At 54.0% G+C, this 25,071-nt stretch overlaps 2 protein-coding genes, 1 long non-coding RNA gene and 1 pseudogene across 5 annotated transcripts in view; 2 read left to right on the top strand and 2 right to left on the bottom strand.

Annotated features, from left to right (window-relative positions):
• HSD17B14 (hydroxysteroid 17-beta dehydrogenase 14) overlaps positions 1-14,208 on the top strand; it is a 15,787-nt gene extending 1,579 nt beyond the window's left edge. The window contains exons 5-9 of one of the 2 annotated variants that reach the window (XM_045986855.1): positions 3,035-3,126; positions 12,131-12,235; positions 12,405-12,472; positions 12,569-12,665; positions 12,762-14,208. In XM_045986855.1, coding sequence (XP_045842811.1) covers positions 3,035-3,126; positions 12,131-12,235; positions 12,405-12,472; positions 12,569-12,665; positions 12,762-12,935 — 536 coding nt within the window. In that variant the 3' untranslated portion in view covers positions 12,936-14,208. Of the gene's footprint in view, positions 1-3,034; positions 3,127-12,130; positions 12,236-12,404; positions 12,473-12,568 lie in introns of both variants that reach the window. The other variant, XM_045986854.1, reaches the window with a different exon arrangement.
• Positions 1-18,447, bottom strand: part of LOC123930665 — a 21,680-nt gene extending 3,233 nt beyond the window's left edge. The window contains exons 1-3 of the long non-coding RNA XR_006816122.1: positions 18,405-18,447; positions 17,639-17,771; positions 122-198 (exon numbers count right to left, since the gene is read on the bottom strand). This is a non-coding gene — a long non-coding RNA (uncharacterized LOC123930665). The remainder of the gene's footprint in view (positions 1-121; positions 199-17,638; positions 17,772-18,404) is intronic.
• LOC123931977 lies at positions 5,732-5,815 on the bottom strand (annotated as a pseudogene).
• BCAT2 (branched chain amino acid transaminase 2) lies at positions 14,313-25,071 on the top strand. Of its 2 annotated transcripts, XM_045986853.1 has the most exons (11): positions 14,313-15,301; positions 18,773-18,847; positions 19,208-19,411; positions 21,515-21,625; positions 21,716-21,835; positions 21,915-22,078; positions 22,885-23,027; positions 23,202-23,287; positions 23,532-23,672; positions 23,748-23,822; positions 24,636-25,071. In XM_045986853.1, the coding sequence occupies exons 1-11, from the start codon at positions 15,278-15,280 to the stop codon at positions 24,672-24,674; spliced, it is 1,182 nt and encodes a 393-aa protein (XP_045842809.1). In that variant the 5' UTR covers positions 14,313-15,277; the 3' UTR covers positions 24,675-25,071. The 2 variants fall into 2 exon arrangements, with proteins under 2 accessions (XP_045842809.1, XP_045842808.1); XM_045986852.1 differs by lacking the exon at positions 14,313-15,301 and having other exon boundaries at positions 18,473-18,847.

Here is a 25,071-nt window from a genome sequence, read left to right as displayed (position 1 = left end):
CCGGCTTCCCATCCTTTCCTCCCCCTTACCACCTCAGTTTCCCCTTCGTCTTCCCCATCCCATTCTCTGTCCCTTTGGATGGGACAGTACAGCTTTGGGATTCCCCAGCTCCTGGGCTTACGTCCTGGCTCTGTTCCATCCCTGCCGGGTGCCTCCAGATCCGTGCCTTCTCCTCTCCATGCTTCAGTTCCTGTATTTCTAGAATGGGAATGATGGTAACGATCATCATCATTGCAGAGTTGTTGTGAGTATTGGATAAGGTGAACTACTCAGCCTCGTAATTACCAGAACCATCTTGGGCAAACAGCTTCCAGAAATCTTGGGGTCTCAATTAGCTTATCCATGCAGTGATGTGGATGGCTCTTCTCGTTGCTGATGACTATGAAGTTATCCTTATGCATGAAAGTTTATGCGTCTTAGTGTGGTGACTTGGAAGGGAGAATGCCATCAGGTTAATGACTACCCTTCCTAGGAATCTCTCCTGCTGGTAAACCAGGGCTCAGAGAGGTGAGTTGTTCATGCTGAGGTCACACAGCAAAGCGGTGATCAAAGAGACACCCTCTTCTATTACCCTCCCCCTGCTTATTGGCTGGGCAACTTTAAGCAAGTGGCTCAACCTCTCTGGGCTGCATTTTCCTCTTTAAATTGCTGTAAAGGTCAAAAAGATGGCGAATACTAGTTCATCCTTTCTCTGTGTGTACATTCAAGAGATATTTACTGAGCGCTTACTATGTCCCGAGTATTTTCCTGGGGATGGGGGAGTAGGCAGTGAATGAAACAGACAAAAACATTCTTGCTTTCTTGGGATTCACACACTCGAGGAAGGAAATAGACAAGAAAGGATACAGTTAAGTTTCCCCATTTGTGGTTTCTGTATTCATGAAATCACCAACTCACACACACAAGTTTTTTTTTGTAACCCCAGCCTCAGTCCTCACTGCTTCCCAGGGATTTGCAGATTTGCGTGGGGAGTGGTGAGAAAAGTCCTAGTTGTCCGAATCACCTGTTCCCAGACCAGGCCTACCCCTGCCTGCTAGTTTCAGAGAACAGAACTGCCCTGGGGCCATCTGGATGGGTTAGCATCCCAACTCTGGCAGCCTCCAGCTAATGGCTTAACACCTCTGATCCTTGTTTCCTTGTTTGCAAAATAAATAAAATAGTGTCCTGTTTGTTTTAAAATAGAGTTGTTTTGAGGATTTAAGGCTCTAATCTGATTTGCAAATATCTATTAAGTTTATGTATATACGGTGGCTGCATACAAACATATATAGCGTGTTTTAGGGGTTCTAGAACGGAAATGCCACAGATGGGGAGGGCTTAAACAACAAAGGTCGATCTCTCACAGCTTTGGAGGCTGGGAAGTCCAAGACTGAGAGGTCAGCAGATTTGGGTCTGGGGAGGGCCTGCTTCTTGCTGTATCCTCACAGGGTGGAAAGGACAAGGGAATCTCTGGGGTTTCTTTTCTAAGGGGGTCCATCCTCGGGCTTGAAAATCCCCCCCCATAGACCTCCCCTCCAAATGCCATCACATTGAAGGTTAGGATTTCAGTATATGAATTTGGGGGGCGCAGGTGACGCGTTTGGTCCATAACATTTACATCTTATTACATAATAGGTCCTATTTCCCTTGGGAGCAGCAGATGAATGATCACTAATTCATTGTCATTGAAATTTTTTTTTTTAAGATTTTATTTATTTATTTGTCAGAGAGAAAGACAGAGAGAGAAAGATCACAAGTAGGCAGAGAGGTAGGCAGAGGCAGAGGGAGAGGCAAGCTCCCTGCCGAGCAAGGAGCCCGATATGGGACTTGATCCCAGGATGCTGGGATCATGACCTGAGCCGAAGGCAGCCGCTTAACCAACTGAGCCACTCAGGTGTCCCTGTCATTGAAATTTTATAGACCATAAGGCCTTGAATAACAGGATCGGCTGTATATATGTCAGGTGGTGATAAAGGCTATGAATGAAAATAAAGTCAGCCTGCCTGGCTGGCTCAGTCTGGGGAGGCTGCGACTCTTGAACTCGGGGTCGTGATTTTGAGCCCCACGTTGGGCGTAGAGCTTACTTCAAAAAAAAAAAAAAAAAAAAAAAGCCGTTTAGGGTCTAGAAAATGGCAGGGGCTGTTTTCAACAGAGGATCCAGGGCGGATTCTCTGAAGATGTTTGAACAGCTCCCTGGAGGAAGCCAGGACACAAGCTCTGGGTCCCTGGGAAAGAACAATCCAAGGTTCCCTCAACTTTCTGGCCGCCATCTTGTTTTCTTTCTCCCCTTGTCTTCTATCTTCCCACCTCCTTTTCTTCTGAACATTGATTTTTCTGTCCCTTTAACCCTAACCCCTCCCCCCAATTCCTCCTATTTATTTTACAAGTATGTTTCGGGACTAAGTGTCAGGCACACATACGGACTCATGAAAAGAAAATCCTTTTAAAATTTTGTTTATTTTTTATCTTTTTAATTTAAATTCAGTTAGCCAACACAGAGAATAAGATTTTATTTTTAAGTAATCTCTCCACCTAACGTGGGGGCTCGAACTCATGACCCCGAGGTCGAGAGCCACTTGTTCCACCGACCCAGACAGCCAGGTGCTCTGACTTGGGAAATTTCCTTTTTTTTTTTTTAAAGTAGACTCCATGCCCAACATAGGGCTTGAACTCACAACTCTGAGATCAAGACCTGAGATCAAGTGCTCTACCCACTGGGTCACTCAGGTGCCCCCAGATTTGGGAAACTTCTAAGCCTAAGAGCAGTGTCATCCTCCTTCTGTAGATAGGGAGGCTGAGGCACAGAGAGGCAAAGTGACTTGCCCAGAGTCACACAGCCAGGAAGTGGCAGGGACTCATATCGGAACCCAGGCCTTCTGGCCTGAGGCAGCCTTTTAGTTCACTGTTATGAAACTTCCCTTCGTTTTCAGGATCCCTGACCCTCTTGTCTGTCCCCTGCCCTCCGCTGGTGCCCCCTCCTCGCCATATCCCTATTTCTTCCCTGTTCTCTGTGTCACTCCCTCATTCTTTCCACCTCTCTGTCCCCCACCTTCAGACCCACCTCCGCAGTGGCCCGAGGAGACCTCTGCCCAGGGCTTCAGGCAGCTGCTGGAGCTGAACCTGCTGGGGACATACACCTTGACCAAGGTGAGGACCGCAGCCCTGGCTGCCAGGCCAGGGGGCCTCCTGATGGTGAGATTCTCAGATGCATTTTTTCTCAGAGCAGTTTTCCTCTGCCTTGGTTTGACCTGACTCCAAAAGGACTCCGTTCTTCATAGCAAGTAGGTGGGGGCAAATCCCTACATCCAGCCAAAGCTTAACTGTGTGGCTACTTGGCCCGGTCCCCTTAGGGACCTTCCAGAACATTCCAGAGTGCTGTGCTGGTAGTGTTGGGGGATGTTAGGAACAGGAGGGAAGGGGTTGAGGCAGGGAGTCTGTGATAGGCATTAACAGCTTTGCCACCCTGTGAAGAGCTCTGGGGAACAAAGAGCTTTTTTGCCTCCCCCATCTTGCCCTCTGAATCCCATAAAGGTCTGCTAAGGGCCTCTCCTTCCCAACCATCCTTGCTTCTGTAGCACCAGTGTGCATGCACGTGCATTTCTGTTCTCTGTAACAGCTTGTTTATTTTCATCGGGGCACATTTTAATTCATTCAACAATTATTTGCTAAGTACCTGCCGTGTGCACCCAGTAGAGGACAAACATCCTTGTTCTTGGGCAGCCGACACGCTAGGTGGGGGGGGGGGGCAGGCATGAACAAGTAAATAGAATATAATGTCAGGGAGTGATAAATGCTGGGCAGAAGAGTGATGGGCAAGTGTAAAGGCTCTTTTAGAAAACTTTTTTTTTAAAGATTTTATTTATTTATTTGACAGAGAGAGATCACAAGTAGGCAGAGAGACAGGCAGAGGGGGTGGGGGAAGCAGGCTCCCCACTGAGCAGAGAGCCCGATGTAGAGAGCCTCCATCCCAGGACCCCGAGATCACGACCTGAGCCGAAGGCAGAGGCTTAACCCACTGAGGCACCCAAGGCGCCCCCTTTTCTTTCTTCTTCTTTTTTTTTTTTTAAGTAAGCTCCTTGCCCCGTGTGGAGCCCAGTGTGGGGCTGGAACTCACAACCCTGAGATCGAGACCTCCCTGAGTTGAGACTGAGTGGGACACTGAACCGACTCAGCCACCCAGGCGCCCCATGAAATTTTTATTTTGACATTTTTTTTTTAATTTGAGAGAGAGAGACAGTGAGAGAGAACATGAGAGGCGAGAAGGTCAGAGGGAGAAGCAGACTCCCAGCGGAGATGGGAGCCCCATGTAGGACTCGATCCCGGGACTCCGGGTTCATGACCTGAGCTGAAGGCAGTTGCTTAACCAACTGAGCCACCCAGGCGCCCCTATTTTGACATTTTTTTAAAGATTTTATTTATTTATTTGACAGAGATCACAAGTAGGCATAGAGGCAGGCAGAGAGAGAGGAGGAAGCAGGCTCCCCACTGAACAGAGAGCCTGATGCGGGGCTCGATCCCAGGACCCTGAGATCATGACCTGAGCCAAAGGCAGATGCTTAACCCACTGAGCCACCCAGGCGCCCCTAATTTTGACATTTTGCAAGCATACCCAAAAGCAGAGAGATTGTGGACCAAATTCCACACACCTATCAGCCAGCAACTGTTAGCAACATTCTGTCATTCTTCCTGTGGACCTCTTACTGTTTTCCTGCTTTACTTTGCTTTCCTTTCCTGTTCTTTTTCTTTCTTGCTGGAGTATTTTATTTTGATTTTTATCATTTTTATTTTTTTTAAAGATTTTATTTATTTATTTGAGAGAGCCTAAGTAGGCAGAGCGGCAGGCAGAGGGAGAGGGAGAAACAGGCTCCTCGCTGAGCAGGGAGGTGCGATGCAGGGCTCAATCCCAGGACTCTGGGATCATGACCTGAGCCAAAGGCAGCCACTTAACTTAATGAGTTAGGGGTAGGTATCCTTGAGTCAAGGGTATGCGTGAGGTTGGGTGGTCCAGCAGAGATCAGCCTGTGCAAAGGCCCTGGGGTGGGACTGCTCCAAGCGGAGGAGGAACAGCGAGAGGCCAGCGCGACTGAGGCAGGGCAAGGGCGAGGGGGGGAGGTGAGAGCAGGAAGGGGACTAAAGGGCCTAGATCCTATCTGGCTTTATCCACCACAAAGTGCCTTGGCACTTGAGCCTAAAGCCCACGGAATGAGCTGCCATTAGTAGGAACGGCGCCCTCTGGCAGCCGCGTGGGGAACAGGCAGGGGCGAGGGCGGAGGCAGTGGCCCCAGGCTGGTCCAGGCAGGAGGTGATTTGAATCCTACCAGGCCGGTGGCTGTAGATTTGTAGGGAAATGTTCCGATTCCCGATCCGTTTTGAAGGTAGAATTGTCGGGATTTCCTTGTAGACTAGACGTGGGGGGTGGACTCGAGAAAGAACGGAGTGGAGGTTTTGGTTTATTGGTCTCCCACCCCTACTGCCAGCAACTGGCCACGGGACTGAGTTGCCATCCGTTGCCACGGGAACGCCCGGGGAGGAGCAGGTGGACTGAAAGAACTTTGGGTGGGGGTGGGGTGCCCAGCCCACGTCACCTTGGGATTCTTGGGTCTGGGGTGAGGGGAGAGGCCTGGAGTCGTCTGTTTCGAGCTCACCAGCCTGAGGCTAGGGTAGATCTGAAAACACTTGATAGACAGAGAAGGGAGGAGCCCCAGGAGTGGGCGGGGCGGGGGGGATGGTCATCAGTGCTCAGGCACTGTTTTTTGTTTTGTTTTGTTTTTTTAATTAGCAATAATCGCGCCTCGGATAAACCTCATTGGCTACGATACTGCCACTGCGCAAAGCTATTGTTTTGTTTTTTTAAGATCTTATTTATTTATTTGACAGATCACAAGTAGGCAGAGAGGCAGGCAGAGGGAGAGGGGGAAGCAGGCTCCCCGCCGAGCAGGGAGCCCGATGCGGGGCTCGATCCCAGGACGCTGGGATCATGACCTGAGTGGCAGGCAGAGGCTTTAACCCACTGAGCCACCCAGGCACCCCTCAGGCACAGTTTTTGAGGTCTCACCAGGTGAAGTGTTTCTGGGCATTTGGGTGCCGTTGTTCAACCCGTGGACCCTCACTCCTAGCTCTCACTTGTGTTCACCTCTATACGGTAAGACATAGACCGCAGCCAACAAAGAGGGTATATATGTAATTATATATTATATATGTAACTATGTATATAATCTTTCAGTGCCCAGTATTTATTTTTTATTTTTCTTAAAAGATTTTATTTATTGGGGCGCCTGGGTTGTAAGTCATTACGTGTCCGCCTTCAGCTCAGGTCATGATCCCAGAGTCCTGGGATTGAGCCCCGTATTGGGTTCTCCGGTCAGCTGGCAGCCTGCTTCTCCCTCTCCCACTCCCCCTGCTTGCTTTCCTTCTCTCACTGTGCCTCTCTCTGTCAAATAAATAAAACCTTTATTTAAAAAAGACATACAAGGGGCGCCTGGGTGACTCAGTGGATTGGGCCACTGCCTTTGGCTCAGGTCATGATCTCAGGGTCCTGGGATTGAGCCCCGCATCGGGCTCTCTGCTCAGCGGTGAGCCTGCTTCCCCCTCTCTCTCTGCCTCCTTGTGATCTCTCTCTCTGTCAAATAAATAAATAAAATCTTTAAAAAAATAAAAAAGACATATGAATTTTAAAAAATGTTTTTAAAGATTTTATTTATTTATTTGACACACCTCGGTTTTCTCCTGTGAAAAATTAAGCTAATCATGGCATCTCATTCACCAGGTTGTTCCTGAGAATTGTGTGAGGGGAAAATACCCACAAATCCCTTAGAACATTCCTGGCACAGTTTACTATCTGCACATTCTTATGGCTTCTTGTGAACTTTGCCCCATTCTGTTTCCGGCAATCTACCTCACTCAGGTCAAGCTCACAGAAATATACATGAGGCAGATGAAACCTGGCAGAAGTAGAAGGGAAAAGGTGAGCTTTAAGCTGAATCCTGAGTGGGAGGAAGGGAAGTGGAGAACTAGGCCATAGCGTGTTTCATTTACAAGAAAAGACTGTGCAAAGGTCCTGGGGACTGTAACCACCCAGATGTGTTTTAAGAATTAGAGATGCTCGGGGCGCCTGGATGGCTCAGTGGGTTAAAGCCTCTGCCTTTGGCTCAGGTCACGATCCCAGGGTCCTGGGATCAAGCCCCACATCGGGCTCTCTGCTCAGCAGCTAGCCTGCTTCCCTTCCTCTCTCTCTCTCTGCCTGACTCTCTGCCTGCTTGTGTTCTCCATCAAATAAATAAAACCTTAAAAAAAAAAGAGATGCTCATCTTCCATCCACACCTCTAGCTTAGCAATTAGAAGCATTTTTATTAAATTGTTTTATCCATTGCCTCCTGCCATCCCCCCCCCCCCGAGACATCCTATAATTTCATCAGTAGGAACTTCAGAAATACTATCAATGGATTTAAATGTTTACTTATAATTACTGACATAGTTTAAGACTCATAAAATCTTGTCGGAATAGTACAGAGAACGCCTGTATACCGAGACTCCTCATTGTAATATTTTACTGTTTGCATTATTTTTCTGCCTCTTGGTTTGACGGTAAATTGCAGGCATCCATTCATGTCTCCTAAGGTGTCTGATGTCCATTCACCCCCCCCCCCCAAAATCTGGGGAATATTTCCTAAAAACGAGAACATTCTCTCATGCAGTCACAGTAAGATTAACATTGACACCGTGGTCTTGGGTAATCCAGAGATCTTCTTATTCATATTATTAGAATTCTTTTTTAAAAAAAGATTTTATTTATTTATTTGGGAGAGAGAGGGAGCAGGGGGAGAGGGAGCCCAATGCAGGACTCGATCCCAGGACCCCAGGATCATGACCTGAGCCCAAAACAGATGCGCAACTGACTGAGCCACCCAGGCGCCCAAGATTTTATTTTTAAGTAATTTCAGGGTGGGCTTCCGAGTGGAAGTGAACAATGAGCAGCATTGACTAGAGAGTGGGGTAAGGTCGTGGGGGGCGGGCTCTCCAGGCTGGGAGAAGTGGGGGAGGAGAGCCAGACGTATAATAGTCCAAGGGGGTCCTTGATGTGGCTACACCTGAGGTACAAGTGTTCCTGGCAGAGGGAACAGCTGATGCGAAGGCCTGGCCTCCAGAGAGCTGGGCACTGTGGAGGGGCTGAGTCGTGCAAGCCAAGGGGCTGGTGCAGGAAGACGTTGGGGGAGCAGATCATATGGAGACCCGAGGGCCACGCTGAAGTGTCCCATCTTTTTCTCAAGTGCAATAGGGAGCCATGGAAGGTATTTGAGCAAGGAAGCGATGTGATGCCATCAGTACTAACAGGTTGTGGGGCACCTGGGTGGCTCAGTTGCTTGAGCTTCTGACTCTTGGTTTGGGCTCCGGTCATGGTCTCACAGGCATGAGGTCGAAGCCCCTGTTGGGCTCTGCACTAGGTGTGGAGTTGGCGTGGGATTCTCTCTGTCCCTCCCCCAACCCGTGCATGCATACCCTCTCTCTTTCGCTCTCTTTCTTTAAAATAAATAAATAAAATCTTAAAAAAAAAATGCTAACAGATCATTCATGTTAAGAGATCACTCAAGGGGCACCTGGCTGTCTCAGTCAGTAGGGCACCCGATTCTTGATCCCAGGGTCGTGAGTTTGAGCCCCATGTCAGGGGTAGAGATTACTTAAAAAAAAAAAAATCACTCTGGCTCTTGTCTGCAGAACAAATCAGAAGACAGAGTGTGGGAGTGCGAAAACCAGTATTAGGAGACTGTGGCATTTGTGCAAGTAAAAAGAGGTGGCCTTCACAGCCTCATATGGTCTGGCCCTGGTTCCTCCTCTGATCCCTCCTCCCACCACTGTGACCTTGTTGTGCGAAGCACCGCAGCTCTGTCCTGCCTCGGGGCTTTGCACATGCTGTTCCTTCTGCCTGGCCCAGGCCCAGGCTTCTTCAAGACCTCCCGACGGTTTATATCTGGGTTTGCAGCTGCACCAGCCCAATACTCCCATTCCCCTCATCTTGCTCTACTTTCCCTGACCACACTCTAGCACATTCCATTACACTCTTTTATTTGTTTATTGCTGCTTCCTCCCCAGATCCTGGGCTCTGCGAGGACAGAAGTTTTGGTCTTGTTTCCCGTGGTATCCCTGTTGATGTACCACAGTACCTGGCACATACGAGGTGCTCCGTTCATGTCTGTCGAATGAATGAGGGGGAGACAACTGTAGAACAGATTCTGGAGGTCCTTAGATCCTTAGAAGGCACAATGGCCAGGGCTTGATGAGGGATCGGATGAGAACTTAGGGGAGAGGGAGGCTCTAGAAGGCTCTCACCTCTCTGGCTTGAGAAGCTGGATGGGAGTGGACTCCAGGTCTGAGGCTGGAAATCAGGAAGAAAGGCAGATTCTTGGAGGAGACAACGGAGTGAGTTTGGCCCTGGAGACTTCAGAGATGGAGGGACCCGAAGGTGGCAGGGGAGCTCCAGAAGGTGGTTCTAAGGGAGACTTAGCATATGCTGATGGGAAACCAGCAAAGCAGGGGCTCCCCTGGCAGAGCTCGGAGAGAAGCAGACCCAGGAACCCCAACATTTAGGAGAAATGGAGTCAGGCCAGAGCAAGGCTGCAGGCTCCCTGGCACAGTCAGGCGTCCCAAGGGAGGGAGAGAAGGGAAGGGCCGGCCAAAAGATTCCAGTGCATCCTTGATGTGGCTACTCCGAGGTGCTAGGTGACCTTGGAGGTGGGGGTTGGGCCATGGGCCAAAGAACATGTGTGGGAGGGTTGAGAAAAGCACCGCAGGGAGTGTGGGACAAATATTTATTCAGGGCTAGCTGTATGCCCAGTGCTAGAAGGGTGGCAAATGACCCATGTCATGCAGCCTCTGCAGTCCTTAGGGACCTCACGGTTGCAGGGTGGGGGTGGGGAGGGAGTTATAAGGCTGGGCAAGGAGAAGGTTTAGGAAAGAAAACGCAGGGGTGCCTGGGTGGCTCAGTTGTTAAGCATCTGCCTTCGACTTGGGTCATGATCCCAGCATGCTGGGATCAAGCCCCGCATCCGGCTCCCTGCTTCTCCCTCTCCCGCTCCCCCTGCTTCTGTTCCCTTTCTCAATGTGTCTCTCTCTGTCAAAAAAATAAATAAAATCTTAAAAAAAAAACAAAAGAGGAAAGAAAAGGCAGGGGCAGTACCTGGGGGAGGGGAGGGGCAAGGCCAGGCTGAGGGAGGAGGGTTCCAAGGCCAATAAGGGAGAGGAGAGAAAGGAATGGGGGGGTGATGGGAGGGAGTCAGGGAGAGGTTGGAGGAGTCAAACCCCCCAGTGCCCACATAATGATGGCACTCGGGCTCATATTACTTCAAAGTTCTTAAGACTTAGATTGTCAGAAATTCTTCTTGTGGTTGTGGGTTTTGGTCTCTGCTCACTGTGGGTGGAAATACCAGCTCTGACAGTTGTCACATGACCCTCAGAGCCTCAGTCACCTGCTCAGTCTCCTCACCTGGAAAAAGGAGCTATGGACAGTCCCTTCTAGGATTGTCCTGAGGATTAAATGAGCTAATCTATGTGAAGAGCTGACAACAGGGCCAGGCACATAATAGATAAAATCAGGGGCACCTGGGTGGCTCAGTCAGTTAAACATGTCTGCCTTCGGCTCAGGTCAGGATCTCAGGGTCCTGGGAGGGAGCCCCGCATCGGACTCTCTGCTCAGCGGGGAGTCTGCTTCTTCCTCAGTGCGCTCTCTCTCTCTCTCAATAAATAAATAAATAATAAATAAATCTTTAAATGAATAAATAGGATGGTCAGGGTTGGCCTCATTGAGAAGGTGACATCTGAATGAGATTTCGAATTGTTGAGGAACTCGGTTTACCCAGGACTGTCCCAGGTGAGCCGTGAAAGTGAACCGAATATCCCATGTCCCCAGAAGCCCTTCAGTCCTGGGCAGACTGGAATGGCTGGTCACTCTACGAGTGAGTCCCATGTGTATCAGAGCAAAAGTACTCCAGAAAGAGGGAACCACAAGTGCAAAGGCCCTGGGGTTGGGACACGCAGGGTATGTTTGAAGACACGGTCCTCAGAAAAGGTGAAGGCTGTTTTGAAGGGAGCAGAGAAAGTTTAAAATTGCTGGTAGGGTGACCCAGAGAGGGAGGGAATTTCGATTCCCACTCTGCGAACCCCCAAGGGAGCCTGCTTGCATTCATTAATGTTTAATGGCAGGAACAGGTCTTGACCAGCCAGCTCAGCTGTCAAAAGAAAGCGAGGGGGTGGGGCACCTGGGTGGCTCAGTAGGTTAAGCTGCTGCCTTCGGCTCAGGTCATGATCTCGGGGGTCCTGGGATCGAGTACCACATCGGGCTCTCTGCTCAGCAGGGAGCCTGCTTCCCTCTCTCTCTCTGCCTGCCTCTCTGCCTACTTGTGATCTCTCTCTCTCTCTCTCTCTCTTGCTGTCAAATAAATAAATAAAAATCTTAAAAAAAAAAAAAGAAAGCGAGGGAAAGGATAGGATTTGAGTTTGTTCAAGGTCATGTGCAGTGAAAGAGCTGAGAGACAGAGGAAGGGAGGAGAGGGAGAAAGAATTAGTTTAGGGACCTCCGGGGAGCCAGAGAGTTGCAGTGGAGAAGCTGGTAAAAATGGATGCATTTCCTGAAGGTCTCCCACATCACGTTCTGACCACAGAGTTCTCCCTAAAGTTCAGAGAGACTATCATCCCCTTACGGATAAAAGAGCTTCCTCCCATTTTTGCAAAATATGCAGCCATCTTGCATTTTCCTGTCTTGATCTGGACATGAGTTCGAGTAACATACAGAGACCTAGAGGGGGGAGACAGAGACCTAGAGAAAAGGGGTCAGGCTGGAGTGGGGTGGGGTGGGGAGGGAGGAGGGGGAGAGGGACAGGGACACAAAGGGGAGGGAGGGAGGGAGAGAGAGAGGGAGGAGAGAAGACATGGAGAAAAATGCTTTCCAGACATGGAGGGACTCCTTAACCAGATCTGGAGACCCTGGGGCAAACCTGTGAAGGCCCTCTCTGGAGTTCTAGAATGCTGTCCCCACAAGGCACTGCAATCCTCTAGTGAGCATACCAGGGCAATGGCCATTGGCCCAGGCATCAGAATGTGTTTCGGTGTGGCTGGTGGCACCAAGGAGCCGGGTGGCTGACATTGCCTTCTGTCTCCCCAGCTTGCCCTCCCCCACTTGCGGAAGAGCCGGGGGAACGTTATCAACATCTCCAGTCTGGTGGGGGCCATTGGCCAGGTCCAGGCGGTTCCGTATGTGGCCACGAAGGTACCCTACCCCTTTCCTTCACTCCCTTCCGGGCCCTCAAGGGACCTCAGCCCCGAGGCATGACTGCCCTGTTCTCATGCCCCAACTTGACACCCGCTGGTTGGAGGAGAGAACAGGAGGAACCTCCTCCTTCCTGGACTGAACTTTCCTTCCAAATCATCTTCCGCAGGGGGCAGTAACAGCTATGACCAAAGCCTTGGCCCTGGATGAGAGTCAATATGGCGTCCGGGTCAACTGGTGAGCAGCTCCAGAGGGGCAGAGAAGGCTGGGAGTGAGCCCGAGAGGCCACGCTGGTGGCACCCGTCCCTGACCCCCTCTTCTCCCTTCCCTCAGCATTTCTCCAGGAAACATCTGGACCCCACTGTGGGAGGAGCTGGCAGCCTTCACACCTGACCCTGCGGCCACAATCCAAGAGGGCACCCTGGCCCAGGTAGGAGTGGGGGCCGGGTCCTGTGGGAGTGGCTTAGGGCAAGGCAGCCAGGCCAGGTGCTTCACGTGTTCTCCTTTGCCTCCGGTCTCTCCCCAGCCCCTGGGCCGCATGGGCCAGCCAGCCGACGTGGCGGCCGCTGCCGTGTTCCTGGCCTCGGAAGCCAACTTCTGCACCGGGATTGAGCTGTTTGTGACTGGGGGTGCAGAGCTGGGGTATGGGCGCAAGGCCATTCCGGGCACCCCCGTGGAGCCCCCCACCATCCCTTCCTGATTTCCCAAATTTCCACGCGGGCCTTCCTGATTAGGACTCCCACCCCAAACTCAGTATCCCAGATTTCAGCTTCTACCATCTACAGACCCCAACGCTAGATATTAACTCCACTTACCAATGTGCCAAACCACCCCGCGAGTTCCCATAAAACCAGTTTGCAGCCAGGAGGAGGAGGGCGTCAAGACAATGTTTTCTACCCTCGAGTTCTGCCACTCAAGGACGGCGTCCGCACTCCCAGTCCCAGGTGTTCCCACGCGTAGCCTCGACCCGAGGGACTACAACTCCCGGCAGGCCTTGCAGCAGGCTCCCGGGGAGGTATTGCGGGTCGGCTTTACCCTAGCTACTACAAAGGCCCGCAGGGGAGAATAAATTAAACCCTATTAGGAGATAATAGTGGAGGTGAAACAAAAGGGCCTCCTCGTTATTGCAGGTCCTTAAGGGAATGGAGTTTTGACCTCGCAGGCTGTGGAATAGGAGGGTGGCGGGCTCCAGAAGTTCTGCGGGAAGCAGCAGCAAGGGTTGAGAGTCCTGGGTCAGAGGGAGGAGGAGCTGGGATCCCGGACTCCTGGGTTTGTGGGAGGAGAAAACATGGGGCGTGGACTCCCCAATTAGGGAAGAGCGTACCCTGGATTCCCTCAGGGGCGCGGAGCCCAGTTTGGGTTGATTCTCCCCGGGGGTGGGGCCGCATGGCTGCTGCGGATTGGCCGCCTCGGAGGGTGTGCGGCAACCGCTGATTGGCTGAGGCGGGGGTGGGTGCGGTCGTGGCTGCCACGCCCCTCGGGCTCTAGGCCGGGTGGTGCGAGAAGGAGACTGGGGCAAAGGAAACCAAACGGGGTGAGACTTTGTGTGGGAAGGCTAGCAATTTGCCGAGGCCTGTGGTGTTAGGGCTGGGTGACAGTGACTCGGGGAAGAATATCCCAGAGTAGAATTGTGCGGGCACAGTGGCCCAGGAATCAGAGTTTGAGGACTCAACAGGAACAAGATTTTGGCTCTTGTAATCAAGATGCAGGAGTTGGGGGAATCCTGACCTCAGGAGGTTTTGGGGCCACAGTGACCGAGGAGTTCGGTATAGGGGGCACTGATACAGGTTTGAATTGCTAGGGATTAGAGGGATCCTGATGAGCTGTAATTAGCTAACTCTGCCCCTGGGGGTTCTGTCATTGGGGAGACACTCACAAGGGGGCATAACTAGCTAAGCCTACCCTAGAGGCTTTACGGGCTGTTCTTAGAGGCTCACTCATGCGTTGGTGTATTAAAATTTTTCGGGTCTCAATGATGGGACTAGAACCATGTGTGTTGTATCTTTTCTAAAAAATGATATTTATTTATTTATTTATTTTGGGGGGGCAAGAGGGGAGGGAGAGGGAGAGAGAGAAGCGGACTCTGCGCTGAGCAAAGAGCCAGCGACGGGCTCTATCTCTTGATCCTGAGAGCATGACCTGAGCTGAAATCAAGAGCCGGAGCCTTAACCGATTGAGCCACCCAGGCATCCTTATTTATTTCAGATATTTATTCATTCTTGAAAGAATGAATATGTGAGCGTGGAGGAGGAGCAGAGGGGGAGGGAGAGGGAAAGGCAGAGAATCACAAGCTGACTCTGCGCTGTGTGGGACTCGGTCTCAGGACCTTGAGATCATGACCTGATTGGAAACTAAGAGTCTGACGCCTCACGAACTGAGGCACCCAGCTGCCCCATGTGTGTTGGATCTCTTAAAAAGTTATAAAGAATACACATACATTTTCTCCTTGGAAGGAAAAACTATATTCCAACGGGAGGGGGGGTTGACTGCGACCCCTTCATCCATCCCTACCTGCCACCCTTTTCAGAGGCCTTTTTCCAGGGTCCTTCTCCTTTTCATTTGCATGCTGTATGTGCCCACCACGACACTTACAGCAAAGCACTCTCTGCCTTATCACCAAGGGATGGAGACACGCAGAGTTTCCAGTTCTTGGCCTTTCAGCTCCTACCTCAGGCTGCTTCTCTTCGTTAGGGTTCCGTGACAGTACCTATTAAAATGCATTAAAACACACACACACACACACACACACACACACACACACACACACCCAAAATTTCATGCACTGTCTTACACAGCGATTGTGTGGCGGGAACAGAATCTGGGTGGGCATTGATATACTCCTCTAGCCCCGCTGATTCCAGCGCATGCGCCCTCTGGCAGGGCCCAGCTCCCCACCCGTGCCCTATAATTGGGGCGGCCCGACCCGCCTGCCGCGTAGGGCAAGCAGCCCTCCAAGCGGGAGGGGGCGTGAGCGGGGCGGGGCCGGAACGTCTTTCTCCCGGGCCGCGCCCCGGGCGGGCACAGTTACCCGCCGCACCGACCATGGCCGCAGCCGCGCTGGGACAGGTGGGTTCGCGGCCCCGGACCGGGGAAACGGGGGGTGGGGAGGCGTGGGAGGCCCACTTCCGGGTGGACCACTAGCTCCAGGCCCCGTCCGGCTTCGCGCCCCGGCGCTCGGGTTCCGCTGCGGAGCGCCGAGAAGGAGGGGGTCTTTTGGAGAGGAGCACGAGGCTTTAAGGGCGAGGGAGGTGGAGGGAGGAAGGGAGGTGGTGGGACGGGGTCGCCAGCGGGAGGTGCGGGGGAAACACGGAAGAGGGTACAGTAATGGGACAGGCCCCGGGCTGGGGCGGGTGGGGGTTAAGGAGGGGGCGCCAGCCTGTGGGGGCGCCGGGATAGGACGCCCCGAGCTTCTAGGGGTGCGCATAGGATGAAGGCGCGGATCTCAGGTCTGGACTGGGAGTTGGACCCACGGCCCGTTCTCTTGGACGAGAAGTTAAGATGTGTGCGGACTGTCCCTGCAAGGTTGCAGAGCTGCGCATCAGCCTTCCAGCTTCCCGCCGTCCCAGAGACGGGTCCTCCCGGTCCCTTCTCACCAGAAGAGGTCGACCCGCAGAGTGTTGGAGAGTGGGGTTTTACAGCACAGTTTCTCCGCGAGGAAGGAAACCTAACAGCTCACAGAAGGGATCTTTACAGCCGTGCCCGGCGGCACCATCACACTAGGAAAAGTGGTGTTCGCGTCCTGTTCTGCCCCTGCCCCTGCCCCTGCCCCGCCCCGGGACTCCTGCCCCAGCTTGATCGAGAGCAGGGCCCATTGTTACTGTTCTGAGTTTTGGGGTGACTGACGCTGGACTACCCCTGGGACCATCTGGGCTCTGATGATGCCACTCCTGGGCTGTGGTGGGAGAGTCCGGGGCAGTGTGGTGGAGTCCTGAGCTGCTGTGAGGCAGTCTTGGTCTGGTATGGGAGAGTCCTGGGCTATCATGGGACAGATCTACACGTGATGGGATCGGTCCTGGGCCACGACGAGGACGGTTTGGGGCTTTGACTGGGACCGTTTGGGGCTATGATAGGGACAGTCCCCGGCTGAGACAAAGGATAGCACTGCATTACCAGGGGAACCCTTCCCGGGCTGTGATGGGGGCGCAGTCCTGAAGCATGAAGGGCAGTGCTGAGCTATGCAAAGACAGTGCTGGGCTCTGATGGTCACCATCCCTGCTGAGAAGACACCCCTGGATTGTGCTGGGGACAGTCCTAGGCTGTAATGAGACCCCGGGGAGGCTCCATCACGTTGCAGAGCCCTACTTTGTGCCCCTCCCCCTCCCCTTCCTTGTTTTTTAATTCAGCCCAATCTTTTCACACTCTTTGTCCCATAGCCCGTCTACCATCCCCTGGGCCCAATCCCCATGAATGGGGTGTCAGATGGTAGAGCCCTTTCCCTGAGCTGAGGTAAGACAACCCCCCCCCCCCCCGCCCCTACAGAAATGTCCTGGAGGGATAAAGTCAGCTTCTTCCAGGACAAGAGGGTCTTGATGGCCAGAGGAACCTCCCAAGTGCGTGGTGGCCATTGCTGATTGTCAACCTGGGCACTGCCTGGCTCCTTCTTTCTGCCCGTGGGTGTGTTTTTCTGCCTCTCCCTTCTCTGTCTCCTGGATATACTCTGTCTGTAGCATCCCTGAGTCAGTTTCTTTCCAGGTGTTGGCATTGCTCTGTCTCTTTGTCTTTCCTCCTTTCTCTGGGTCTCCTTTCACTTTGTGCTGTCGCCTGAAGGCTGGTCTTTGTCTATTTACTTTCTCCTCCCTCAGCCTCTCTGTATCTCACCCTTGGCATTTGTCTAGATTTCTCCAGACTTGACTTTACCTGAGTTTGTTTCCCAATCTGCCTCTTGTATCAGTCTCTCTTTAAGATCATATCTGCTTTGGCATCTTGTGTTCTTGATTTCTGTTATCAGTTTTGTTTCCTTTTTTTTTTTTTTTTTTTTTTTAGATTTTATTTTTAAGTAATCACTCCATCCAACCCGGGGCTCAAACTCAGAACCCTGAGATCAGGAGTCACCTGCCCTTCCGACTGAGCCAGCTAGGCACCCGCCTCGGTTGTGTTTTCTATTTCTATGTCTATTTGTTTTCTCATTCTTGCTTTTCCCTCCCTTTTATTTATTTTATTTTTTTCCATTCTGGCTTCTCCTGAGCGTTGCTCTCCTGCCCAGATACTGGCTGTCTCTGCCCTGGGTGTCTATCCTTTCTCTGCTCTGGGTCTCACCGCAGAGTTGCATGTGCTACACGGCGCCACCTAGAGGCCATGCTGCGGACCCACACTCTCATCCGCCCAGAAGCCGTTGGGCCCTGCGCGATGGGGAACCACACCTCAGACTTCACGCTCCACAGACCGCATAGGCCCATGACTCACCTACTGACCGGTGACCGCTGCCATTCATGTTGGTTCTCACTGACTGGTGTCCGCTCACCCAGCTCACAGGGCAGGAAATGGCTAGGCTGTTCTGTCTGCACCAGCCTCAGGACCCAGCTGCTTTCCTGCCGGGCTGGGAAAGAGGCGTTGTGAGGTCAAAGAATACTGGGGAGAGGCCACCCTCATGGACAGACAGACTGGCTCTCCCTTGTTTGTCTCAGGCAGGCCACAGATGTTTGTCTAGCAGGGTCTTTGTTGATGACTAGGATCACACCCCAGGTCCATGGGGCTGCCTCTCAGCCCTGGGATCTGAAGGGAATTGGAGTCACTGGTGTCCAAGGTATGGGGCTGGGAGCTTAGGTAATCTGAGCCCAGTTGGTCTAATATCCTTAAAGAATAAGGACTTGATCTCCTGGATCTGAGACAGAAGGGTCTGGGGGCTTGGACTCCTGAGTCTGAGGGAGAAGGAGGCCAGAGGTCTGGACAGCAGGGTCTGAGGGAGGAGGGGGCTGGGGGCCAGACTCCTGGGTCTGAGAAAGGTGGGACCGGGGTCTGATCTCCTGGGTCTGAGGGAAGAGGGCCTGGGAGCCTGGGCTTCTGAGTCTGAGGGAGGAGGAGGCCAGAGGTCTGGACTCCTAGGTCTGAGGGAGGAGGGGGACAGGGGGACAGGGGCCCAGGTTCTGGGTTCTGGGGAAATATGGCCTCTACATTCCTCACTTTTCTAATGCTTATCAGGATTTGGGTGCCCCGGGGAGCCTTCACTTACCTGTGCACTGTGCCTCGCTGTCTTGTGTCTGAGCTGATCTCAGGGCTGGGGCCAAAGTTCCCAGGGGTGGGAGGTGCCTGTGTTTGACTTTGCCCTGGCTGGGAGGCGATGGGAGCTGATTCAGCCCTTGCTAGGGATTGTCCTTGGAGGACAGGGAGGTGGCTTGGCCTCTTTCAGGACTTCCTCCACTCTGACAGGGGAGTGGACTTGTCCAGGAACACATGGTCCATCTAGAATGCACTGGGCCTTGGACAGACCAGGGCAGAGGGGCCTCCCAAGTGCACGGTGGCAAAGCAGGCACCAGGGTCCCCTGCTTTCTCTACCTTTCCTGGCCTCACTGCTTTTCTTACTTCTGTCCCCATCCCCAGATTTGGGCCCGAAAACTCCTCCCTGCCTCTTGGCTTCTGTGTGGCCCCAGAAGATATGCCTCATCCAACTTCAAGGTGAATGGAGGGGAATGTACTTTTGGATCTCAAGGTGGGACTGGGACCAGGACTGCTGGGCCTGAGGCGGGGAGGGGGTGGGGAGCCAGGATTTTTAGGTTTGAGGAAGGGGTGGGCAGCTGGATTTGGGCATCTCCAAAAGGGTCCAGGGCCCAACGGTGAAGGTGTTTGGCAATGGGGTCCTACTAGTCCGCTGTAAGGCTGTGGGAGAGATGTGATAGAGTATGTCCCAGAAGCCTCTGGGGCTACAGGTCTTTTCCGTCTTTGGATCTTAGCCCCAGAGGTTCATGGGAGTTGTAGTTTTTTCACTTTGAAGTTGCATCGGGATTTCAGGATACTTGGGTCCCCCTCTTTTCTCAGGCTGCAGACCTGCAGCTGGAAATGACGCAGGAGCCTCATCAGAAGCCTGACCCCAGCAAGCCCCTGGTGTTTGGGAAGATATTCACTGACCACATGCTGGTGGTAGAATGGAAGGAGGAGAAGGGCTGGGGCCAGCCCCGTATCCAGCCCTTCCAGAACCTCCTGCTGCACCCCGCCTGCTCCGGCCTCCACTACTCCATGCAGGCATGGCCCCAACCTCCCTCCAGTCTCTCTGCATCTCCCCCCTTGCCGTGTCTCTCGCTGGGTCCATTTTTCCCTGGGCGTGCCCACTTCGTGTGTTTCTTCTTGCTCAAGATGTGTTCCCTGAGGTCTCTCGTGTTCCAGGCCCCCTGCAGTGTGATGCCGGGGTCCCCAAGAAGAGCAGAGCCAGTTCTTCCCCTCAAAAACCCCATGTTCGGGTTACAGCCCCAGGCAGTTGTGCCCTGAGGGAGGCCACTGAGGCATCCTGGGAGCCAGAACAGGCACCGATCCCACCTCTAACTTGAAAGGAAGTAGGGTCTCTTTCGGCTTGGCAACGAAAGCGTAGGGTGTCAGCGGGAGAGGGAGCCACCAGTACAAAGACACAGTACAAAGGAGAGCCCGGTGCTTTGGGGGAATTGGGGGATTGAATGCGATAGAGGAGGCTGAGGATGTCATCAAGGGCCTCAGAGGGGCTGAGGGCTGGCACCTCGTCGAGGGCACTGGGAGCCATGGAGGGCTCTGAGAAGGCATGGAGCAGGTCAGCTCTGGCTGTAGTGAGATCCCTCAGGCTGATTGGAGGACGGGCTGGAGGGGAGAGCTGGAGGCCAGGAAGCCGGAGCAGGGGCCAGAGTGGGGGGAGGGACGGAAGGAAGGGTCGGGCAGGCTGGACAAGAGCAGGGAATGGAGGGCAGAGCATGGCGCCCAGAGGTGTGGCCAAGGTGACCAGCTAGGCCATGGGGCTGTCCCCTGTGGTGACTCCTCTGGAGATCGACTTTGCCGGACTTGCTGAGGGGCCTTTGAGGGAAGATATCTAGGAGGCATTCAGGTGATGATTTAAAGCTGTGGCTGAAAGCAGAGTCTTCCTGAGGCAGCTTCCGTACTGACAAGAATTTGGATAAGCATGTTTCAGCCCTAGAAACCGGTTTGCAGTGTCAGCTCAGGAGGCTGAGATAAGAGGGGCCAGATCCTGTGAGGCCTCCAAGGCCAAGGTCAACAACAGGCTGGGGGTGCGGATCAACTTTGTGGGGTTTGTTGTTGTTGTTTTACTTTTACAAATGTTTTGGGGCGCCTGGCTGGCTCAGGCAGTGGAGAATGTGACTCTTGATCTCGGGAGTCATCAGTTGGAGCCCCACATAGGGTGTAGAGATGACTTAAAAATTTTTTTTTAAAGTTTTTATTATGGGAAATTTCAAACATAAAAACAGAATGATATATAAGCCCCCCCTTCCTCAGCGAGCGCCTGTGGGTCCCCATCTGGAGTCCCATCTTCGTGCCCCCCTTTCTCTAAGATTTTGAAGTAAACCCAGGACTTTTCAGTATTTCACCCATAGCAAGTTCAGTGCTTCTCGAGAACACAAGGAATCTTTAATTTTTTATTTTAAAGATTTTTATTTATTTGTCAGCAAGAAAGAGAGCACAAGCAGGGGGAGCAGCAGGCAGAGAGAGAAGCAGGCTCTCCATTGAGCCAAGGAGCCAGAGGTAGGGCTTGCTCCCAGGACCCTGGGATCATGACCTGAGTCGAAGGCAGACGCCTAACCGGCTAAGCCACCCAGGTGCCCCAGGTTTCTTGCAGGGGCACCTGCGTGGCTCAGTGGGTTAAAGCCTCTGCCTTCGGCTCAGGTCATGATCCCAGAGTCCTGGAATCGAGCCCGGCATCTGGCTCTCTGCTCCACAGGGAGCCTGCTTCCCGCCGCCCCCTCTCTGCCTGCCTCTTTGCCTACTTGTGATTTCTGTCAAATAAAGAAAATATTTTTAAAAAATAAATAAAAGTATTTAAAAGGAAAAAAACACCGAAAAAACCAGAACTTGCATGCCCTCGCTGTTCCGGAGGAATTGGACCAGTAACACGGAAGGGATTTAAGCAGGATGATCCCTCAGCACCTCTGGGGGTGTGTCTCCTGTCTTCTGGTCTCTCTCTGTCCGCCTGTCTGTCTCTGCCTGCTCCTCTTCCTCTCTGAGCTCAGAGGGTTGATCTCTCCTCCGGTCTGTCTCTGCATTTGTGTCTGAGTCCTTGCGTATCAGGCGTTGTTTCGGGATCTCTCCTTGTGGCTCGGGCTTCCCTGAGGTGGGGTTTGAGCTCGGTCCCCCACCCGCCCGCCCCCGCAGCTCTTCGAGGGCATGAAGGCGTTCAAAGGCAGCGACAAGCGCGTGCGCCTCTTCCGCCCCTGGCTCAACATGGACCGGATGCTGCGCTCGGCCCTGCGCCTCTGCCTGCCGGTGAGGGTCCCTGGTTGGCCCCAGGGGAGCAGATTGGGGGGGGGGGGGTAAGGGCAGGGGAAGGGGCTGACTCGTGGGGACCCTGCCCAGAGTTTTGATAAGGTCGAGTTGCTCGAGTGTATCCGCCGGCTGGTGGAAGTGGACAAGGACTGGGTCCCTGAGGGCAAGGATACCAGCCTCTACATCCGGCCTGTGCTCATCGGAAATGAGGTGGGCTGGACTTCCTCATGGGGGGTAGGGGGGAGGGTTGGGGGCCTGGACTCCTGATGCCACCTTTCGCCCGCCCCAGCCCTCGCTAGGCGTCACCCGCTCCTCGCAAGCGCTCCTGTTTGTCATTCTCTGCCCCGTGGGCGCATACTTCCCCGGAGACGCCGTGGATCCCGTCTCCCTCCTGGCCGACCCAACCTTCATCCGGGCCTGGACGGGTGGGGTGGGTGACTACAAGCTGGGGGGGTAAGTAGTCCCTGCAGCAGTCCCTTCCCCAACCCTCCATATCCCTCTACGTGTCCGGGATCCTGGACATCCGAGACACTGGCTGTCGTGCTTCGGGTGTGGATCTGTGTCTTTGGATGTCAGTTGCCCTTCCTGTCTTGTTTCACATGGCTGGGGACAGCTCTGCTTGCCCTTGGGCATGGGATGCTGTTGGCACTGTGGCGGGGGTACCAGGGGAAGCTGTGCTAAGCGCTATGGACACATCGGCTCCGAATTTGGCGGGGGGAGGGTAAAAGTCAGTGGAGAAACCCTGATTGGCCTCTGGGAAGCCTCCAGAAATGAAGTTTCTCCTTAGCTCATGGGTGTCTCCCCTGAGCACCGAGGCTCTGCCAGCGCCGCACCTTCCCCACCCCCAAGCGCAGGTCTCCTAGTCCCCTGGGCCGCCAGGGACCTCGGCTCAGCAAAACAGGGAGGGGTACCCCCCCCAGGTGATCCAGGCAGGAGGTGGGGTGACGGTGTGTTGGGGATACTGAATGTGGCCCCAGCTGGGAGCTTCATACGGGTCCTTTCCACACACTTCCCTTGTGAGGTCTCCCAGGGCCAGACCCTGTGCCCAGCGAAGCTGGGGACGCAGATGAATCAGGTGCGGGCCCTGCCTTCCGGGGGCTCCCAGGCTAGGGTGCCCCAGTACCCAGAGCAGCCGGGGCTGTGATGGAAATGGCTGGGGCACTGCTCACCGGTGTGGTGGGGGTGGGGGTGGGGAATTAGCCCTCAAGTGTGTCCGAGGGAGGAGCCCTTTCCTGGTCAACCACGCTGCTCTCTGCCAGGAATTACGGGCCCACCGTGTTGGTGCAGCAGGAGGCGAAAAAGAGGGGCTGTGAACAGGTGCTCTGGCTCTATGGGTCTGACCACCAGCTCACCGAGGTGGGCACCATGAACATCTTCATCTACTGGACCCACGAGGATGGGGGTGAGCCCTTCCGTGACATCCCCCTCCCCCCCCCGGAAGTGGGTCTATCATAACTCCTAGCCGGCTGTGGGGGATCGGGGGTGGGGTGGTGGGTGGGTTTGGGTGGCCTCTAAGAAGATGGATGGGTGTGCCTGAGGGCATGAGGTAACCCTCCAGCCCTTGAACTTGCCCTAGTGCTGGAACTGGTGACCCCCCCGCTGGACGGCGTCATCCTGCCCGGAGTCGTCAGACAGAGTCTGCTGGACCTGGCTAGGACCTGGGTGAGGGCGCCGTGTCCGTGGGTGGCCGGAATGATGGACTACTGCCGGGGGTGGGGGGTGGGGGGGGGTGGCGCAGAACTTCAGGAGGCTCCAGAGGGGGCTGTGACACCCCATCAGCACGTCTCTGCTTCCGCTTCTCTCTGGGTGTCTGTCTCCTCGGGTGTCTTTGTCCCCGTGCCCTGGGAGGACAAGGCAGGGCTCTGCGGCGGGGGCCCGTCCTGGGCTCACAGGTATCGTCCGGCAGGGTGAGTTCCGGGTCGCAGAGCGGAAGATCACCATGAAGGAGTTGGTGCGGGCGCTGGAGGAGAGGCGGGTCCGGGAAGTCTTTGGCTCTGGCACCGCTTGCCAAGTCTGCCCTGTGCACCAAATCCTGTACCAAGGCAAGGTGAGGCGGGGCTGCCTTTGGAAGCGGGAGGGAGGAAAAGGGGTTTCCTGGTCCTCACTGCACGGTCTTCTCCAGCACTTGCACATTCCCACCATGAAAAACGGGCCTGAGCTTATCCTCCGCTTCCTGAAGGAGCTGAAGGCGATCCAGGTGAGATGCACCGGCTAGGACGTGGGCTGGATGTTTGCTCCCCAGGAAGTTGCCTCCCAGGAGCCTTTGGACTGGGAGCCCTCCTGCCCCGCAGTCCCAAGAGCCAACAAAGGCCCCTGCCATGGGCCTCTGGGCCCCAGACCGAGTCACTCTTCCTTTTCTGGGAGCCTCTAAATGGTGACTCGAGGAATCCCCTTCCCTCCGCCTCTGTGGCAGATGCGTGTCCTTGCGGTGGGGACCCCTTCCCAGGGACCCGTGGGAGTTCGGGCTGGAAGCCCCGCGGGGAGCCAGTGGAGCCCTGGGCTTTCCCTTTGGCCTGAGAAATTTCCTTCCGCAAGTCCCTGGACCCTCGCCCCGCTCTGTGGCCCAGGAGTATTACCTCTCCTAAGCCTCTGGAGGTGTTTCCATTCATCTCGGCTGAGTTTTCTTTCGCGAGAACCTGTGTGCTCCCTTCCCGGCACTCGACCTAGAACTGCCTTTCCTGTGAGGTTCTCTAATGTCCTGCGCATCGGGACCTAGAACAACACCTCTCCTCACTCTCCGGGACATCTCTGCCGAAAACGACTCCTTTTCCAACGAAAGCCTTTCAGGCCTTCCAGTAACTCTTTGCCGAACTCCATCTCCCTTAAGCCTCTGCGCCCACACGGCCACAGTTCCGCTTCCCGACGGCTGTAGGCCGGCTTGCGGGAAGTGGACTACATTTCCCATGAGGTCCCGGGGCGGACATCCGCAACCATTTAGCCTGGGACGCCGCCGGGCTTGCTGGGAGTTGCAGTGTGACTTTCCTCTCACATTGCTTCTGTTGTCCCGCAGTACGGAGCAGTAGCCCACGACTGGATGCTGCCAGTGTGACGCTAGAGACTCAGCCCTACCTCTCCCCGGATCCACCCCCCACCCACGCGCCATTAGTCCTCCACGGACCCTCCCCTCCCTACCAATGACTCACCTGAAGTGCAATATGAAATAAAAGGCCGGGGGCTGCCGGGACGCCTGGGTCTCCCGCGCCCCCCAATGGTCTTGACACTCCCAAAGCCATAAGGGCCGGACCCAGGCGTCTAGGCCCCTAGCCCCGCCTCTCAGATCTTGGGGGATTTGGGCTCCCCGCTGCTCCGTGTTGTGGGGTCAAGGATACACTTTGACCCGACTCGACTTCGCATCTCTCCGTTCTCAGACCGGATCTCCCGGTGCTGCTGTTGATTTTTTTTTTTTCCTTTTGCTGCAATTTTGAAATAAATGCCAAAGAACAAGC

The sequence above is a fragment of the Meles meles genome, chromosome 19 (genome assembly GCF_922984935.1).
Source record: "Meles meles chromosome 19, mMelMel3.1 paternal haplotype, whole genome shotgun sequence".
Lineage (NCBI taxonomy): Eukaryota > Metazoa > Chordata > Mammalia > Carnivora > Mustelidae > Meles > Meles meles.
Note: the sequence above shows the minus strand (reverse complement) of the source record. Positions and strands in the feature narration are given on the sequence as shown.